The sequence below is a fragment of the Lampetra planeri genome, chromosome 4 (assembly GCF_965212315.1).
Source record: "Lampetra planeri chromosome 4, kcLamPlan1.2.h2, whole genome shotgun sequence".
Taxonomy (NCBI): domain Eukaryota; kingdom Metazoa; phylum Chordata; class Hyperoartia; order Petromyzontiformes; family Petromyzontidae; genus Lampetra; species Lampetra planeri.
In genome coordinates, this window is record NC_136110.1 from 6,167,578 (window position 1) to 6,188,275 (window position 20,698).

The window sequence follows — 20,698 nt, forward strand, 5'->3', positions numbered from 1 at the left end:
TCGGGGGCAGTTTCAAGCTGTTGTGCGTTTTAATTGTAAGACGTGACTTCAGGAACACAATAGAAATGTGGTTATAGTTTGTTGTTCTTCCCCCGCACCTCCCGATTAGCACGGTTGGCTACATATGGTGCGTGAAGGAAGTTGAACATACAAATTTAAACTTATCATTTGCAGTGTCATGGACATGCCGACACATTCAGATGCTTTTTAAATCCATATTGTATTGTATTACACGATACTGTTTCTACCAAATATCAACCAAACACAGTTAGATCGTATTATTTAAGTACAAAAAAATCTGTAGTTTCTTCCTCTTCAAAAGATAACTGAATTATCTTTTAGCACGGTTGGCTACATATCTGGGTTATCTTTCAGCGCGGTTGGCTCCATATGGTGCGAAAGTTCAACATATATATAATCTCCTTTTTATTTGCCTGGTGGGTATTCCACATTCATACGATGGGGGAAACTTCCAACCACTGAACTCCCCCCGCCCCCCCCCCCCACTGGTGCCATCTCGTGCTGCGTCTGCGCACGGCGCGATCGGAGCCGAGACCTTTTCTGGCGAGCAAGGCTCGAGCCTGGACGACCTCCCGCAGGGCCTGGCTGAGCAGCGCGGTCCCCTCCAGCGCAGCGTCGACCAGGCATTCGGAGACTCGGAGAGAGATGTCCAGGTGGCTCTTCTCCTCGTCCACGCGGGTCACAGCCGCCAGCACCGTCTGCCCGACCGAGTAGAACTCCTCGCAGCTCACCACGTACTCGTCGGAGAGCGCCTGCTCGCAAGGGGATGATCGGCGACGCGCACGCGTGAGCTTTGCCGAGCCGCTCTTGCCGCTGGAATGTTCCCGCTTGCCACGGGGTTGGAGAATCTGTCACCGCTTTACAGTTTGCGTTAGGGCCAAATCTATTCGTCAGTTGGGTTCGCTCGTGCAGAAGCTATGCATCGTTTAAAACAATTAACTATCGATGATAAAAGGAAAGCACCGTGTGAATAACTGTGGATTTTCATTTTGCGGGCGATTATTGCAAATACTACGAATTGTTAAGTTAGGCAATACAAAACGACTTACGAATGGATCTTTTGGAATAGTTTTAACTGGGGTAATATTACAAGTGGTGTTTACAAATTCAGACATTTGACTCCATAGAGACAGTTTTTAAGTGCTAGGCATGTGGAATCTTAGCTGTGCAGAAGCCATGACAACTTATGAGGCCCTCAGCATGGAAACCAAACCGGCAGTTACATTTTTATAGTGCTCAGTTTGAAAGAGAATTTTCATTTGTGCAGGCTTTTACTGCTGTAATGGTTCTTGTAAAGGCACGGAGAGCGTGACAGTCCTCCACTTACGGTCTTGAACGCCATTCCCCTGAGGGCGTAGGGGAACTCCACCGAAACGCCGTACGGCAGCATTCTCCTCGTCACACCAACTAGCAGCATACCAGCCTGCAGCAGCGGGGAGGAGGGGGGGGGGAAGATCTGTAAATGTTCTTGTATTGCATTTCATATTGAAAATGGTGAATAAAAAATTTACCCGTAAAAACAAAGTTTTTCACTATAAATCCTTTATATGCGTGGCGGCTAGAGTCCTCTCGTCCTCTGGCTTGAGATGGCTGCCACCTATGGGTCAGATGATTGCCTGCCACCATTAAGCAATTGGTAATTAAATCTAAAAAAAAAATTACTAAAAAGTGTAAAGTTATGGAAAAAAAATTTCACAAAAATAAATTGTCACGCACATCGAGTCTGTGTGCTAAATGTCAGCTCGATTGGATCACGGGAAGTGGGTTAAAAAACGACCGAAAGATTTGCACGGTCGTAAGCGCGCAAGCAAGTAAACTTAATATAAAGGATTTAAAAACAGCCAATTTTCCACACCTGTATAAAATTTGGGGCATAACTTTTTCCAGAAGGGTTCTGCCAAGTTTCACTAAAGGCAAAGCTCCTTTTTTTCCCAAACGAGAAATTTACAGGTCATTTTTTAAATGTACAAATTTTTTGCATTAATAGATTTCACATCGATGTTTTTCGAGTCCCATGGCCTTTTTTACCGTTGGGGCCTGACCATTTCTTCACCGATATCTCCTTGCCATGTCACTCCACTTCTCTGTCCGTCGCTGCTTCCTTCAACGGATACAAGTTCCCTCCACTCCAAAGCTTTTATATGTATGTTTAACTTATTTTGCACTGTACATAGCCAACTGTGAAAATAAGTTATTTGTGTTAAATACTCAAACTCTTAACAACGTAATGTGAAAGGTCTCACTTGTAAGTCGCCGAGTGTCTTTGGCACATTGCTCCCGGACAGCGCCACCTGCAGAGCGTGCTTCTTTGTCAGTAGCTGACGTTAATGGGTGGTTAAGGCCATTTCACAGCACACATGCAAAAGCACAGCAAAGGCTCAACACAACGGTGAGCATACACTTATATTCAGGCTTTCAATCGCACAGGTTACACAATAAACATCACTAAATGTACAATTGCACGTACGGCCTCTTTTTTTAGAAACATGCGTTTAGAGTATTTGGCTGCTATAAATTTCCACATGGTAAGCCACTTCGTTGAGCTATCATTTTTGGCCAGTTCGCTTCTGAAAGAGCTGTGTCTCAGTGGGCCTTACCTGGTAAAAAATAAAAAGTTTTACTTAGTTTTTGTCAATCCACCACAGGATGGAGGGCCTTCAGTTGCCATGTGCACCAGTCGGTCGTACAAACGTCTGCCCCCAACCCCTCCAACTCCACCACGTGGGCACGATGCCAAGGATACAATTTTGCCATTGCGCTCGCTGAAACACGTGGCGCTCATCACGTCGCCTGGCTCCACAAGTTCCAGCAGCAGTCGGCACACGTGCACGTTGTCGGAAAGGTGCATCATGGGCATGAAGCCCAGCGCTCCTGAATCCGTGACGCTCACGTCCAGCCCCTTCTCCGACTTGCAGCGCACCTGCACGTCCACGCACTGGGCAGGCACCGACAGAGCACACGGTGGGGGTTAATTGTCGCGTGGGAACACGCCTCCTCCGCAGCGGGTCTGTCTCGTCAATATCGCGTTCGATGCTCATACTACTTGCAAAAATGCTTATCTTCCTCCGCTTCTTCCCTTGCACTGCTAGATTTGTGTAATTCCCTCCCATCGTCTCCTTGAACAAAGCTCTTATAACCTTGCCCAATTCAAGAAATGTGTTACATCTAATTTATTACAACTATGATAATGTCGTTTATTGCTGGCCATGTGAAATTTGCGACTTTGGGCCTGTGCTCAGCAACAGTGTAAAAAAAACTATCTGGTGCAGGACTGTAAATGTTCAGAACAGACATCTGAAACCAAAAGCTTACGTATAGCGTGCTGCAGACGGTGCGACGCCACGAGATAATACGATCTAAAAAGAAACATTTCACATATGGCTGCTGCCCAGGAGCACCGAATGTTTATCTCACGTGGAAGGCGGAATGTGCACATTGCAGAAACGCTCTCTCACCTTGCCCACTTCGATGGCGAAGCTTGTTTGCTGAACGGGGCCCCCAGCATCCTGCGTCTCCTTCCCACTCACCGTCCCCGACAGAGAAACCAACATTCTCTCCTCGGCTGGAGAGGAATTTAAGACCACAGCCTTCACCACCTGTGCTCAGGAGGCACGCAAGAAAAAAAACATACAAATTCAATTTCACAATGATGGGGGCATCTGCTCCAGTTGCTTCATTTTAAAATAATCATCTGAGGGTGGAGCGGTGAAACTGTGGTTAGTGACTGCACTCTGAACCAGACAATCTTTAATTCCGTTTCTCTAAGCCATGGCCTACATCACTGGTGAGTAATATCTGAACCCATCCCAAGCTGCCCACCCCGTCATTAACCCATGAGAGCAGCCAACATTTTGGGCAATGACACTTCTATATATTTGAGATGAATGGACAGTTCCCAAAACGTCACCTATTCTATAATTTGTGCTTGCCAACCCACTGCCAATGCAGTATCACAAAAAGTGACTTCACGATGAAAAACCGTTTCCTTTTTCTTTTGCATATCATGCTGAACTCATTAAGGGACATAAACCATCATGCAAACTCCGGTCATCCTCGCAGTAGCAGCTTTTGGCTAGCCATCGAACAAAAACGGTCCATGCATCGCGTTCATTCAGCAGAGTTTCTGCGGCCGTCTGGAACGCGCTTCCATCCGATATTAGGAAGCCACAACTATGCACTTTTAAACCTAGATTGTACACTAATTTCTTTAGAACTGCTTTTACTGATTAATTTCTTGTCCTTCCCCTGCACCTCCAATTAGCACGGTTGGTTAGGTACAGCGCGAAACACGTTCAACATACATTGTAGCTTCCTGTAATAACCCAACCCCGCCGTAGTTTCCGGGCGCTCCAGCGTGGCCTCACCTGCCCGGTGTAGAACGCCTGCGTGGGGTCGGTGCCAAAGTCGAGGCCCAGGTCGGAGCGCCGCGCCAGGGCCTTGACGTCGCCGTAAAAGCGCACGATGCAGCCGAAGTCACGCACGCACACCACCGTGCCGTGAGCCACCATGCCGGGCACGGCGCTCTCGAAGGAGACGAGCGGGCGGAGCTTGGAGCGCACCAGCGCCCGCTTGTGCGTCAGCATCAGCTTGTGCTTCTCCGCACAGCAGTTCAGCACCTGCAGATGGGGTAAGCGAGCCAAGAAGCATCGTCATTTGTTTTCATTCACCAACGGCAGCGTTACACCACGTGAGACAGGGGTTGTGGTCGGTACCGCCTGTGGTGGCAAACGCTACTCGTGTGTCCACAGTGGGCAGAAAGATTAGCGTACTTACCGTCTGGTTTGCAGACACGCTCAATATTTGTTGCCATATTCCACAGATGATTCACGCAACTGTTAGTTTCCCAAAGCTATATTATCTGCGAACAACCTTTTGTTCGTAAAATCAAAGTTACCACGATTTATTTGCCATCATACCCATGTGTGATCTGGAGGTAAAATGCTCCAAATATATAATCATTTGCATTTGTCACCCTGGGCGGTACCGATAAGTAATTTTTTAACCAAGCTCCTCACTCATTGAGGGTTAGTGTCACAGTGTCCATGTGACTGCAAATGTATCGGTAAACCTCTTGCTTTCTCGGGATGGGACGATTCGTTGATCGATTACAGTGGATTGTTATGCTTGTGTGTCAATATAGATTTCACTGGAAAAAAAAGACACCTAAAATTCAGTTCCTGATAAAGTTTCCAAACATCTGGATCAAAATGTTAAAACATGGCCAAGCACTGCAGGGCTACAGAGCACAACTGTGCTAGCCTTCATCGTAGTACCTGGATTCAAACATTTTGGGGTAACATCACAAGAGTAAAAACCTGTATTATGGATGACATTGGTCGCGAAAGCCTACGTGTTAAACTTGGAGATAAATATTAGAACATTTAACTTTTGGGTATGATGTTCCGGTGAATAGTATTTTTGGTTAGCTGCTGGAAGGGGCGTAAAGGCCACATATCTTGCGATGTTCAAGTTGACACAAGTTCAGTTACGATGTTAACGTTCTTTAATTATAATCAATGCACTCAGAACTTTCGCGCCTGCCCATTTCGAGTGGACAATGTTTAACATTGTCATAAAGTTTATATATATGTTTAACATTGTCATAAAAACAAAGACCGTTGGACAAAAGACTCAGGGCACTGGAACCTTCACATCACTACCGTGCTGTACCTTCAAGTTTCAAGTTTATTTTAACACGTAGGCTTTCGCGACCAATATTATTCATAAGCAACATTTTTGGGTTTAGATCGCGTTATTTATAAATGTGTCGTAACCCTCCACCACCATCATCGGGCGACTTGCCCGATGATGCTGGATGCAATTACCAGCGAAACGTCGTACTCAAAAACTGTAAATGTTGTGGTTTCACGCTTCAACACACCGGTGGGCTAAAGCAGTGAACTATTTGTCTTTTGTCAACGTGACACTTTTTTACCGATTGGCCGTGTCGGGTGGTGGAGGGTTATGCGATCTAAACCCAAAAACGTTGATTATGAATTCAAGCTTATTTACATACTATTAACATTCCTTCCCTTTATTAATGCTACCCCTATCCCCTTCCTTTGATGCTGCTAATCCTGCATAATGCACGGGCATAATATGACTTTGAAACCCCCCGCCTACCTCCTACGCATTTCACAAGTAGTACTAATCCCATATCTGCATTTCCCATAAATATGCTAAATTCCTCTTGATATGCAAATTCTTTTGTCAAGGCGCTCTTCCCCCTCCAACCCAGCTTAAATATACGCTCCAAGCCTGGTGGTGTTTCATTCAGACGCTGTCTTCCCGACAGACCTGTTCTTCACCCAAGGATGGCTGCTTGCGTTGTGGCCGAAACGTCGTGAGAATTATTTTATGTTTAATTTTTATTATTTTATTATTTCCCTTCTACGTGACTTTACCGAAAGAACCAAGAAGATTCAAGTTTATTGTTCAAGCTACCTTGCAGGTGACCTCGTTGCCGGGGCTGAACTTCTTCTCCGGATGGAGCACGGCGACGTCCGCGAGGTGGGTGAGCGGCACGAAGCCGCGCACGTGATCCGTCAGGCGAACCTGCAGGCCGAACTTGTCCACCGCCAGCACCGTGCCCTACAGTACAGAGACGCGGTGTGACTGGGGGGGGCCCATCAGGAGTGGCACACGCCTACGCCATGAGCATAAGGCCAGGCGCTCTCTTCTGTCGAGCCATCCACGTGAGACACTACAAAACCATTCAAATGTGTATCGCGTCGAAGGGATGGAGCGGTGCCGCAGCAGCTAGTGGCGGGTGATACGAAAACTAGTCCTGCCAGTGCGATTTAAAATCAATATCATTGCACCACGGAGTGATTGTGTGCGGAACTAGTGCGAGCATTGGCGTCTGCTCACCTCCACGGTCTGCCCGAGCTCAAGATCGCTGTAGCGCATGAAAGGACCTTCGATTACGCTCCTGGTAACAAGAAAAGAAGAACATCGTGTAAATTCATGGTTTTAGCAACTTGATCTGTGTGAGAGCTGCTGGGCGCAACTCAGAGAAGCGCTGTGGACAAGAGACGGTACTCACTGCCGAAGGGAAGCGATTGCCGCTTGATCCACGTGGCTGAAGCCTATGACGCGGCATTTGTGCTTCGAGTCTTCGCTTAGAAACTGCCGTTCCTTGTCGGAAATCTGTTTCACCTGCACGTTGAAGATACAAATATGTTTGCTCCAGTTATAATGATAATACAATTTGCAGTATTCAAACACAGCAGAAAATCGAAAAACACTGAACTCAAGCTGAGCTATGTGATTTGTCAAGTAAGAGATTTCTCTATCAATTATCAGTTTGATTATTAGACTAATCAGATCACGTGAAAAAGTCTCAACTCTGTATCCCACATCATGCCCCACTGGACGGGAGGCGATGGGCAGGGCTTGGTGACATCACCGGCACCATCGGTCGCTTCACGCTGCCGGGCGTGGCTCGTAGGGTCTCAAGCAATCAACCACCAAGAGTACTTGGATTCAATTCTTCCATCAATGAAACGTAAAATGGACTTGATTTGAAGCTTTCGTGACTGCAGGAATCCATACTCTTTGGTTCTTTCGGTAAAGTCACGTAGGTATAGACTTTACCGAAAGAACCAAAGAGTATATTCTTGGTTCTTTCGGTAAAGTCACGTAGAAGGGCAATAATATTTTTTTTTATATTATTGTATTCTTAATAATAAAATATTTATTTTTCATTTTGTATTATTTCCCTTCTATGTGACTTTACCGAAAGAACCAAGAATATGAATCCCTGCAGTCACGAAAGCTTTAAATCAAAATTAGAACCAAAGAGTATACAATGGACTATTCTTTCCAGTTTTAACCTTAATGAAATATGAAGGTGGGTAGAGATTATTGTGCCCCCCCCCCCCCCCCCCCGCTGGTTACACTCAGAAAAACGCGTAGGGTACCACTCTCATCCTGATGAAACAGATGAAAAATATCACCTCCAAATTTCCCCCTATTTTTGGCAATGGGCACATCATTACATTTACAATAAAATGAGAAATCGACAAGATGATAAAGTGCAGATATCCTAAATGTCGGATTTTCAAATGCATATTTAACACTATCTCCTTACAAATGGGGAGAGTAGTGGAGCAGCAGTTCATGCACTGCTCTATAAACCTAGCAACTTGAGTTTGATTCTCGGTCACATCTAACATCAGTGGCGAGTGACATCTGAACTTGTCCTGCACTGACCACAGTGGTGAAGCCCCATGACCAACACAGGAGAAGGTCATTATCCAGCTGTGAATTGACGAGGGCCGTAAGTTATCATTTATAACCACAACGTTACAAAAAGAGAGTGGCAGCCAAAGGTCGGAATACGACCGAGAATCACGTCTAACAGAGAGATGGAGCAATTAAAAACAATCACGTGTACAGGAATTAGATGGGACCGTTGCACCGTAACACCATAAGGCTTCCAGAGGCCCTCATCCAGCAGTTGATAGATCATTGCCGCTAATGATGAAGTACAACACTTACAGGGAAACAAAACACACATTATTAATGTCTGCAAGGCAATAATATTTACATGAACGAAGGCAGAAGATCCGTTGGGCAGCACCAATAAGATTCCCGAGCCCGTGAGGAAACTGGAGATAGCACAGTCCTCAAACACGTCACCGATGGTGAAACCGATCGGGTCCGACACTGGTTTTCCCGGCTGCAGCAACGCTGGCAGGGTGCTGAGCCCAATCAGCTTGGAAGAGGGCATTACGTGCAGAACGCACACCTTCACCTGAGCAAACAAAGAACAGGGCCCGGCGCGACAGACTCGTGTTACGGCGTTTATCAGCATTGGTAAACAATACCATCTTGCAATCAAAACAAGAGAAAACAATGTCGCTGGTGTATGTAATATGAACGCTAGTGGGCCAGCTTCAGCGCTAATAAGTGAAGACGGCTGCTTGCGTTGTAGCCGAAACGTCGTGAGAATTATTTGATTTTATTATGTTTTATTATTTTATTACTTCCCTTCTACGCGACTTTACCGAAAGAACCAAGAAGAAGTGGGGGCAATGTCTGCCTGCAGAGTGCAGTCACGTAGAATTTTAATTTACTCGACATCTGTGAAAAAGGGGCTTCATAGTTCCAGTTTAAATGAAGATTATAATTATTAATTTTGCTAATTGTTTAGAATAAGTTACAATGACAAGGGGGCTTTTGTTGAACAGTGTGACCCATTAATAGTAACCCCACAAAAAAGATATGGAGAAATTATGAAAACATTTTATTTCATGGTCTTTAGATGTCTCCAAACAGTCTCAATACACACATTGAGGATTTAACCCTCTCTCCTTTGATTGGTGGAAAACGAACCACCGCCGTGCTCGCTGCGGAACACTTACATTATCATTGGCTGCTGACATTTGGGCTATGCCCATTTCAAACCCTTACAAACAATTTCCCTTGGAAGCTCACCCCCCTTTTCCTGAAGACGACCGCTTGCGTTGCGATCGAAACGTCGTAGTTTTCTGTTATTTTGGATTATTTTCTTTGAACCAATCTATGTGACTTTACTGAAAGACCCAAGAACATTCAAGATTAAGATTTTGTTAAAAAAAAATTACTTTCGTATATGACGAATATGTTCGCGAAAAATTTAACACAGTTAAAACCATCATGCAAGTTATAATTCTGGAATGATGGGTCGATTCCTGGATGAAAATAATTAAATTGTGTTAACTTTGTACTGCACAGGGACAGCTTCCATTAGGGGTCCCCCCCCCTAAGGCTAAGCAAGTTTTTTGTTAAGACATTGTCTGTGTCTTGATCTCCACAGTGCGGGATGGCGTGTGCGAGCCAGGAATCCTGTGCACAATTCTCACCTTCTGGCCCTTCTTGTAATGCTCTTGTGGGCTGAGATGCAAAGAATCCACGCTGCCTTCAAACAAACCCAGGAACTCCACCACCAACCCATCGCGCTCCACCTTATGCAAGCAGATAATTGACATGATCAAACAGCACTCCTATTGTGAAATTAAAAAAATATACAATTCGAAAAAAAGAACAAACTTCATGAACCAATGTTAATTCACTGCTGGTTGAAAAAAGCCTTCCCCGTGTGAAGTGTTTGACCACACTTCCCACTGGTGAGTGAGGATCGGTGAAAAGGGGGTGGTCAGTACAGGTTCAGATATCGCTCACAACTGATGTTAGCCATGACCGGGTCTCGAACTCAAGTCATCAGGTTCATGGCGCAGCGTGAGCATCACTATGCCACCGTTCCACCTAATTATAAATTAGAGGCATATAAATGCCGACAGACATGATAATTGTGTTTTTTTACCCTTCTATCTGGCAACAAAACTGACACCTTTTTTACAAGGAGTCATGTTTGCATAGACCACAATACCTGCAGCCATAATGCAAACAAAAAACATAACTCTGATAATATATGCACTGTCCTTGAAGTTGATTGGTCCACACCCGAGACAGACATTTTTGTGGCAACTTTCACTAAAAATGGGCTGCACCCACAGGCCAAAAACACTCGAGAGGGGCCCTCAGAGCTCCATGTAGCAGAGTCCCTTCTGCCGGATGTGGTACGAGCAAGCACATGGAGAGAGCTACACCTTTACCTCTTACCAATTTTGGTCGTGATGAAGGGGGCCCCAGGAGCAGTTCATACATCACTCACCACTGCTGTTCGCTATAGTTGGGATCTCAAAACTGAACCCATAGGTTGATGTGTGCAATAGTGGAGTGTGTCAACCACTGCGTAAATCCCCTCGACATTGCTCCATAACATTAGAAGCTATCGTACCCTTTCAATGGTGCCCGACAGAATCACGCCAGGCAGGAGGTTGTCGAGTGTCCAGCCATGCTTATCGTTGGCAATGGCCGCACTCAGTTTGGTAGGGCTGGCCGAGAGCTGAACCGAATGGCCTTGGCTTCGAACAGTCTCAACGATGCACCACACAGGCTGGCCCACCGACAGGTTTTGACCTGGTCACATGGAGATGGCAACGAGACATCAAATAAACCCATGCATTATACAACCAAGGCAAGGCTTATTACACTGACACATAAGCCACTGCTGTTGCCTACAGGGAATTTACAAAGGCGCGAAAAGCGTTATTGAATATATATTTTTTTGGCAATGACTGTTCATTAATTCATTGCCTACATGACAACTATATCTCACTACAGGCATGAAATCAGGTTGGCTATATACTTTAAAGACCATAGCCAGAGGTTATAAAACTCCATATGATTTTAAATTGAAGGGCTCTATACAGAAAAAGCCAATGGCACCGCAAGAACAAAGGATGCGTGCTTTCAAGCTCACGTGTCTTAAGTGGGTCTAACAATACTATCACAGAAGACCAAGTAAAGAAATTGTAATTCAAACCTGTGTCGGTGAAAAATTTACATGAATGGTACTGGAACATAAAAAAAGTGAAACCAGAATACATTCTTTTGAAGAATCACTTTCATGCGTAAAACTTACCCGCTTTCTTCGAGTTCACCAATGCTTGAGCCTTAGCCTTGCTGAGAAAAGCCTGGGTGCCATACACGCCAATGTCCACCACGTACCCATGATCCTCTAAGCTGGCCACACAGCCATGGAGTAGCTGCAACAGCAAGATAAGCATCAGCCGCTGATAAGTTTCAAACAACACGCAAAATGTGTAAAAGGTTACTTGTCCTTCGCGCATTATGAAAAATTCACCAGCACTTCCTGAAGGAATGCATTGTGGCCAGCTCTGAAGAGTATACATTTATAAATTAAGCAAGCTAGTGCTGGTTAAACAAGCATTACTGCTTAAAGTGACCCAGAGTTTCAGAGGTCAGACCACTGATCAGGCACTGGCAATATCTTAAGTTTGAACATGTTTTAATTGCCTGTTATTAAACCGGAATTGCAAATGTAGCAAATCGGAAGTCTCGGCATGGTCACCAAGGACTGTACACAAAATCCATCATAGGCAATTTGTGTTTTCACTTAATTTGGCAGATTCCAGCTACAAGAATGTTAAATCGGGTTGACTGTAATGTACCGAACATTTCTATAGAAGCACACTTTGTAAGGTATAGCATGCCAAGCGTGGACAAGAGGATACCTGAAATGATCTCAAAAGTAGTTGTGATAATGCCTTCTCCAGGCCACTCTCTAACTCGAGGCGATACACTGCTCCACAACAACTCTGAATTGGACATTTTATCTCATGACATGACATGGGACAGCACAAAACTAATTCCTGCCAAGATTGGCACGAGCCCACAGCTGCTGACATACCATGCCTGGCCTGAGAGCGGAGGCACTGAGTTCCTTGTTGACATCACGAGGGTTGACCGAGAGATTAATCCTGCACCAGTTGCCTTTGCCCTGCACAACCTCCATGACTCGGCAAGGAACCAGGGTCCCTGGTGGGTACAGCTCACTCAGAGGAGCGATCGTCTGTTAACGGAGCACAGAAAAACGGAGCAATTTAACACAACTTATATGCGAAATGTATTGTCTGTGCCCGCAATTAAATGTTTCTGCTGAAGGTTAAAATATAACAACGCTTGTGGAGATAATCAGTTGAGTCACATTAATATTACACAAAACAACAAGAAAACAAAATGGTGATTCAATGCAATAATTGCAAAAGCTATAGTTTCAAAACGAACCACTACGCTATTAAATGCAGCGTATTATTTCCAAAGCACTCCTTTTAACTCCAACAACCTATACATATTAACAGTTATACAAATATTTCCAACAATATCTACATTAAACTATAATCCGGGACTGTCTTCCGAAAAATATAAATGTTTTCTTTGTGAATATATTTAAAAATACTACACCTCATTATAGAAAAAAACAAAATACAGTGAATGTACTTCATAAAAAAAGACATGCATCACCTCTGACTCCAGGTTTGAATCCAGGTTGTCACCCAAGCTCTTAGTGTAGGCATCGCACACATGCGCGATCTGGACATTGCCAGTGAGGCAACCTGGCAACCCCACCTCCAGCTCATGGTCCAGAGAGACCTTGACGCAGCCCAGGACAAGCATGTCTGGGTTGACCATCTGTGGGACAATCGCAAATACAAATAAAGAATTCAAATGGAAGGAGCATACTTAACAAGGCGAGGCAACATGTTTCAACTGAAGTTTTGCTGTAAATTGCGATCTTTGTATTTATAAAGCTACAAAAAGAAACTGCATCTCAAGACGCTGTATCAGAACAGCGGGCACATTTATTTTAAAGAGAGAGGCCAATTGCCATAGCAAAAAAAAAGGTTTGGACTTGAAAAGGAGCAGGGAGTTGACAGCACAGATGAATGAGGGAAGGCAATAGCAGCCCATGGGGGGCTGCATAAGATAATGCGCAACCTTCCACTGGAAAAAATGGTGACTGTGGGCTTTGATAGGAAGCCATGGTTGCTAAAGCAGAGTGAATATAGAAGAGAGTGAGATGGGGGCAGAGGTAGTGTATTTACACCACAGTTAGCACAATCTTTGGCAACGTAGCTATTCTGCTGAAAGGCATGTCGGGAAGGTACCGCGAGACCTCAATATAACATTTTCAGGGATCCTTCCAAACTCAACTTTAGATGTGAAAACGTTAAATGGCAGAAAAACCGACTGCAATATCAATCAGATGTTTTTTAATGGATTGTTCGGTATAGAAAAATAATCACTGAGTAAGAACATTACAATTAGGTTTCACTGTACTTTTACGACAGGATAAGTGGAAATGCAGTACAAAGGACCTATCATCTTTCCCACAGATTAGCAAAAGTAATGTGGATCACGCAACGGTTTTACCTTCAATTTAAGAATGTCGATGAACTGGACTTTGTTGGGCTTTAATACTGCATGTTTAGTGCTGATGGCCTCTTGTTCAAACTTCAGTTTCTTGACTTTTTCTCCCTCATCCTTGGCTCGCCGCTTTTTGCCCTCAATTTCTAACTCTTGTTGCTGCAATAAACATTTCAGTTAGTGGCAAAAAAATAAACACGTTCCAACAAGAGTACGATTTCAATTACCGTATTGCACTTCTGTGATAATTTGTGTTTTATCACGGTCTATATATTTACTGGACATGTAATGATTCATGTTGCAAATCCATTCAATATACGATTAATTTGCCTCATTTTACAGTCTTGTCCATATCGTTTCTAATTGTATTGTCTTCTTTGAACAGGATGGCTGGCTTCACTAGCCTCACTGTTTTTGGTGTTTAGTTTGTTGTCCTTTCACTGCACCTCCGATAAGCACGGTTTGCTACGTACGGTGCAAAAAAGTTCCAACATACACACACTGTAACACGAAGCATATTTGCATAACAGTATTTTTGCAAGCATGACAACCATGCATGTATCATGGTATTAACATTTTACACGTTTTTTCTTTACAAAAGAGCAATCTACAGACGTTATCAACGCATATATCCTCCGTTGACACATGGTACAAACGATGCGCAGGTTTTCCGCTTGCGGCAGGGGTGACTTACGCCAAAGAGGTTGTCGCTGTGAGCTGCAGGCTTGTCGATGGCACGTGCGGCCACTCGTTCCTTGGGCTGGACACCTCCTCGGGGAAAATCTTCCTCCATGGCTTTGCAACTTGTGGCTGAGCAAAAGAGACACAATCGTTTCCCACACATACTGCGCAAAAAAATGCATTCACAAGCACTCCCGTCCCAGCAGATATTCATTAAAAGTTGTGCCGCCCACCATATCCACCGACAATCTTTGCATTTGATGGCTCACTTGCTGTACTGCCATCTCCTTGCCACATTACATGTCCAGCAGATTGAGGAGTTTCAAGTATGTAATTAACGCCTCTGGTAATCACATATTGCAGGTGTGTGGCAACACTTTTTTTTTTACAAAAGTATGTACAGAAAATGTACACATTTTGTGATCAGAATGGATACAAATACACGACTTTCAATAGTTCATAGTGTTGATTATATTTTTATATTATTTTCTGAACCAGCCCCGGGTCCCCATCTCCCCTTTCACCAACCAAACCGCCTTGACCAACGTGATGCATAAAGTACATTACTATACACCCCCAACACCGACAAGAGATGGAAAGAGAGCAGATTAGATCAAATACACGAACAAATAATCCTGCAAACCATACGCTATGATTCAGGCGTTTGTTTCTAAACTTTATACTGTACTGGTTAACTTTTTGTACTGCCCCCCCCCCCCCCCACGTTATCCGATACATTTTTAATGTAAGAAAAATATACTCAAGTAAAAATAATACCGAGCCGTGATTATATAAATGCTGAATGAGGGCCTCCTCGTGCCGTGAGTGATTTGACCATACTTCACCACGCTGGTCATGCGGGTTATTATAGCGGAACGTTGAAATTACTTTAAAAAGTAAAGTGTAACATATTGGAATGAGCTTAACGTCAACAACACGCGATCTTTAAAGGCACCGATTACTCCGATAAATCCAAAAGAGGCCAGAGTTTGAAAGTAACCTCGCTCAACACCCACCGACTTGGGCTGGATGCCCCTACCGACCACCCCTCACCTCAACCAGCAGAGAATCCAGGCGAGACCGATGAATCACCGCGGCCTAGTGTGAGTTCAGTTGAAAACGCCGGTGGTCGACGCTGAACGTGCAATATTAATAAAGTCGTACAACACGGAGTCGGAAATGTATACCGATCACCTTCTTTGACGATAAGGATTCTTTAATCGACGTAATTTAAGCGGCAAGCCCGATCTCGCCACCACGAGGTTTGGGAAACATGTGCGTAAAGCGACGGAGCAAATCTCGTCTCGCGAGATCTCGCGCATGCGCTCTCGCGAGACTATGGCTGGAAAACGTCCGCTTGGCGATTTTAAATGAATGAATAATGGGGCCATTTCGATTGAAAGCTTTCGTGACTGCAGGGATTCATCTTCTTGGTTCTTTCGGTAAAGTCACGTAGAAGGGAAATAAAAAAATAAAAAAAAATATGGAAAAAATATTTTATTTCATGTTTTATTTTTATTATTTTATTATTTCCCTTCTACGTGACTTTACCGAAAGAACCAAGAAGAATAATGGGCCAGTTTAACGCTTAGGAGGCTTTCGCGACCCCTATTATCCATCCATAATATGGGATTTTTAAAAAGTTAGATCGCGTAAATATAAACGCGTCGTTAAACCCGCCACCACCCGACACTGCCCATTAGTACGGTTTTTTTGTCACGTAAACAGAACGTAGCCAATTCGTAACTAGTGGTGTCAGTGTGTATAGCACAAGTCGTCCATAAATGACGTCACGCGATTTTGGACGATTTTTGCCCCCCCCCCCCCTTCGTCACACGGCGTCACAAAAAGTCAGATCCCCCCCTAAAATATGACGTCACAAGGCTCTGCCCCCCCCCCCCCACAAAATATAAAACATGCTTCAAATCGCTTTAAACTATCGTCATTGTAGTGCGTATTTAATGTGGCGCTGCACTCTGATGTTGTAGGAGAAAACATTTATTAAAAAGTATATTTAATTAAGTAGAACGTGTTGTCTATATTTATTTAAAGTTGCGAATTTTTATGTGACGTCACATTTCTCAAACTCCCCCCCCCCCTCGTCACACATCGTCACAAATGTCTGACCCCCCTCCCCCCCTAGGTGCGTGACGTCATTTATGGACGGCCCCTTATATTTGTTATATCAGGTTTTTTTAATTAGAAAAAAACCTGTATTATCGATTGAAAATGTTCAAACACTGCGTTGCACCAATCATGTTCATGAACGGCCATGCATTATTTTACAACATATGTACTGATTGTTGTACCATGGGGGAAGACCTCAGCCAACAGTTGATTCACAAAAGGGCAGGACTGTATGTATGTTGAACTTATTTCGCACCGTACGCTTGCCAAACGTGATCATCGGAGGTGTGGAGGAAGGACAACACACCAGAGGTGTGGACTCGAGTCATGTGACTTGGACTCGAGTCAGACTCGAGTCATGAATTTGATGACTTGCGACTCGACTTGGACTTGCATAACAATGACTTTGTCCCACCTCTGCAACACACTACCTTGCAAGAGAGAACTTTCACCCATGAGGTTCTCATGTAATTTAAAATTCCACATATAAATAAACCATCTGAAAATGCCCTTTCGAACGTTGGTAAAGATTTAACACTTAAGTGTATCATTTGGAAATGCATCCTAACATTCATTTATTTGTGCGGAAATTGCTTATTACATTCGGTCTACCACATCACCGTGGCTTGTTGTGTTGGAGCCAGATGAGGAGAGGCTTCAGCCACCTTGTGTGATGTTGCTCACCGACTGTCCGCTTCCCAATTAAGGGCTTGATACGACACATCATGTGCAACCACGTCGGATAACAGTGGTGGCTTGTTCTTTGGGTCTTTCGGTAAAGTCACGTAGATAGGTTCAAAGAAAATAAGCTTGTGTTGCGATCGAACGTCGTAGTTTTTTTGTTATTTTCTTTGAACCTATCTACGTGACTTTACCGAAAGACCCAGAGAATATGAATTCCTGCAGTCACGAATGCTTTAAATCAAGTGGTGGCTTGCTTCATTCGCAAATGTCCTACTAATGAACGTATAGTCCAATAAATTAAAGCGCTATCCAGGTCCAGCTTGTGAGATGGTAATAACCTACTAAATAACCAAATGATCCCCATTCAACATCAGGTATAGGCAGGCATGCGTTGGTATAAACTGAGCATGAACAATATAGCAAAATTTTCGATTTAAAGCTTTCGTGACTGCATGGATTCATCTTCTTGGTTCTTTCGGTAAAGTCACGTAGAAGGGAAATAATAAAATAATAAAAATGAAACATTATAAAATAAAATTCTCACGACGTTTCAGCCACAACGCAAGCAGCCGTCCTCAGGTGAAGAACAGGGCTGTCGGAAAGACAGCTCAACTACGAATACTATGTAGCAGAAGATCAATTAAATTGTGTGTACGTGAAAGGGTTACACACCAATACCGTATTGTGGATATTAAAAGAGAGACGGAGGGAAAATGGAACTTAAATTCTGGCTGTGCAGTCCCTTGAAGAGGTCAATATGTACAGCAGCATCACGAAATCACACATTGCCGAAAGGCAAATTTGGCCCGAGTTTGGCTTGGTTCTGCAACAAGCTATTGGATCAACACAATTATCCACAATATTTGTTATGTATCACAAATAGGCTACATGACACTGTGCACAATGTGTGACAACAACGCCTTGAATCCATCCAGCATGGTCAGATATCGGAAGCTAAGCAGGTCGAAGCTTGGATATGAATTGCACGGAAGACGACCTGAGAAGACGTCTACCAGGTTTTGTGGTCCTGCTGCACTTTGGTCACGGTGGTGACGTGTGGTCAAGTTAGATCTACGTCGAACACAACGTGGGGAGGGCCTTCATCCAACAGTAGAATGACAAAGGGAGGGAAAACAAAGAAGCAGAACATTGTAATCAAATACAACTCATGTTGCAAGCCAGCGTTGATTATAATACAGTATTACATTTCACAGTATTACATTTGGCTACGTGCATTCATCTTAATCAACTACTGTACACCCCCGTTGCATCGTGTGACCAAATGCATATATATTCTCCTTTGTCCGGTCCGGAGGCTTAGACTGATTGATGATGGAGTGCAGCCTATTGTTAGCAAATGCACTCAGCCTAGCTTGCCCGGCGTGTGAATGACAAGAACCAGGTTCACACTGCCCTCATATCAGCTCTGCTACCAAAAAAGCCAAGCACAAAAAAAAAGACAAAAGTTAAGTTTGTCTGGACGAAACTGAAACTTACAGAACAAGAAATATCACAGTTGTGTGTTCGTCAAGCTGTAAAAGGCTCACGTGCCGTGATAGACTTTTAAAACGTGCCATTGGTACAATTAATTGTACAATCATCATCGGCCATGGTCAATCTACTAATGGATAAAGGGCTTCCCAAGTCGCAGCCACATTCCACGGTCATTTGATGCAAGAATAAACCTAGCACGAGCCCATCAACGGATTTCACATTGTCATACAAAGCACGAATTCAGCCTAAGATGGAATTTTGTTGTTATTTATGGGGTGAAACACCCAGTTCCTACCTATGTGCACTTGATGGAATTCAACATAAAGCAGTCAGGATGATTGATGTCCCAGCTCTCACTGATTTACTCACAAGCAGTCAGCCGCCCCCCTTATCACTCCTCTATCGCCACCACCACGGATATTGCTCCCGTGAACTTCACTCCTAAAACTCAGCCTACCGGACGGACGATTTTGTCTCATCCATACTGTGTTCACCCAACGTACTGCAGGTCAAAACACTTCTCCTCCTGCTTCTAGACTCGCACTGAACAAAGTTGGAAAACTCTCAATTCGTCATTTCTTTTCCCGGGAAGTTCCAATAACCTTGCTCAATACTCTCATGTTTTTTCGGTAAAGTCATGTAGGTAAAAAATAAAATTAAAAGTTAATCAAAGTAATAATGGGAATAAAATAAAATAATAAATCACGACGTTTCAGAGGCAACACAAGTCTCCGTCGTCAGGTGGGACCGTCACAGCTAAAATTACTGCATCTGTGACGGTCCCACCTGATGACGGAGACTTGTGTTGCCTCCGAAACGTCGTGATTTATCATTTTATTTCCATTATTACTTTTATTAACTTTTAATTTTATTTTTGACCTACGTGACTTTACCGAAAAAACCTGAGAGTATGAATCCTTGCAGTCACGAAAGCTTCAAATCTAGAACCTTGCTCCATTCAAGAAAAGTATTGACTCTTGCCTCTTTGCACTTTCAACGTTGCTTTTTGTTGCTGGACTCCTGGACACATTTGGCCGTTGGGTCTGTGCTCAGCTACGGTGATATGTTTTACATTTCTATTTTATATAAGCTGCGGATGGGACTGGTGATAAACTTTCATCTGTACATAAGGCACGAGAAGCTACCAGCCTCACGGGTGAGACACAAGACAGATTTTTTCCATCGTTTTTAAGTAATCAGCTGTATGACCAAATCACCCGCAATTACTGGCGGAGCCAGTGGGGGGTGGGGTGGCACGTGCCCCCCCCCCCCCCCCATGATCCGATCGAAATCCCTAATTTCGATCGGATCATTGGGTTTTATTAGTAATAAATCGGCATTTTGCGACCCCCACTGCCACTGTCTAGCATATTATTACGAGCCAGGGACTCAATGAGATGATATGACAATAGTCTGAGTCCATAATTGGCAATAAGTAACGGCAAAGCAGTTATAAGTGACTCAGAATTGTGCGCAGTTGCGTATACAGTACACGACTTCTAATAATGCATTTACCTTCAGCGAGCGCGACGCCGATCACACACGGTTCGAACAACTCCTATCATTTCTCATTGCTGGAGGGGTTGCACCCAGACCTGAAAATCCTGGCTCTGCCTTTGCCCGCAATGTTATATCTCAGAAGCTAAGCGGGACTTTGAGCCTGTTTAATAATGCTTGCGTCGGCGACCATACTGCAAAGTCATTTGTTGTACTATACTTCTATGCTCCCGCGTCTATGAATTATAGCGCAAGCCTGTGACCCAGCTCTTTGGAGGTAGGGTTGGTGGTACAGGCAGAGATGACGCCACGAAGAAGACACGTGCAGAGCAAAGAGTTGCCTTTAGGAGGCAGTACAGCAAGTAGGCTCATGACAGGCGATGTGCGTGTGGAGTTGTCACAGCGAATGCGTGGA

General features: G+C 44.1%; 1 protein-coding gene across 1 annotated transcript in view; it reads right to left on the reverse strand.

Moving 5' to 3' along the window:
* The window catches only part of PDCD11 (programmed cell death 11), a 40,832-nt gene extending 25,024 nt beyond the window's left edge, over positions 1-15,808 (reverse strand). The window contains exons 1-18 of the mRNA XM_078593132.1: positions 15,535-15,808; positions 14,495-14,610; positions 13,807-13,959; positions 12,898-13,065; positions 12,284-12,445; positions 11,495-11,618; positions 10,808-10,989; positions 9,870-9,971; positions 8,573-8,779; positions 7,067-7,179; positions 6,892-6,952; positions 6,466-6,612; positions 4,386-4,637; positions 3,477-3,617; positions 2,765-2,956; positions 2,265-2,339; positions 1,349-1,444; positions 557-773 (exon numbers count right to left, since the gene is read on the reverse strand). Of these exons, the coding sequence (XP_078449258.1) occupies positions 557-773; positions 1,349-1,444; positions 2,265-2,339; positions 2,765-2,956; positions 3,477-3,617; positions 4,386-4,637; positions 6,466-6,612; positions 6,892-6,952; positions 7,067-7,179; positions 8,573-8,779; positions 9,870-9,971; positions 10,808-10,989; positions 11,495-11,618; positions 12,284-12,445; positions 12,898-13,065; positions 13,807-13,959; positions 14,495-14,593 (2,491 nt within the window). The 5' untranslated portion in view covers positions 14,594-14,610; positions 15,535-15,808. The remainder of the gene's footprint in view (positions 1-556; positions 774-1,348; positions 1,445-2,264; positions 2,340-2,764; positions 2,957-3,476; positions 3,618-4,385; positions 4,638-6,465; positions 6,613-6,891; positions 6,953-7,066; positions 7,180-8,572; positions 8,780-9,869; positions 9,972-10,807; positions 10,990-11,494; positions 11,619-12,283; positions 12,446-12,897; positions 13,066-13,806; positions 13,960-14,494; positions 14,611-15,534) is intronic.
* Between the last annotated feature and the right edge of the window lie 4,890 nt (positions 15,809-20,698).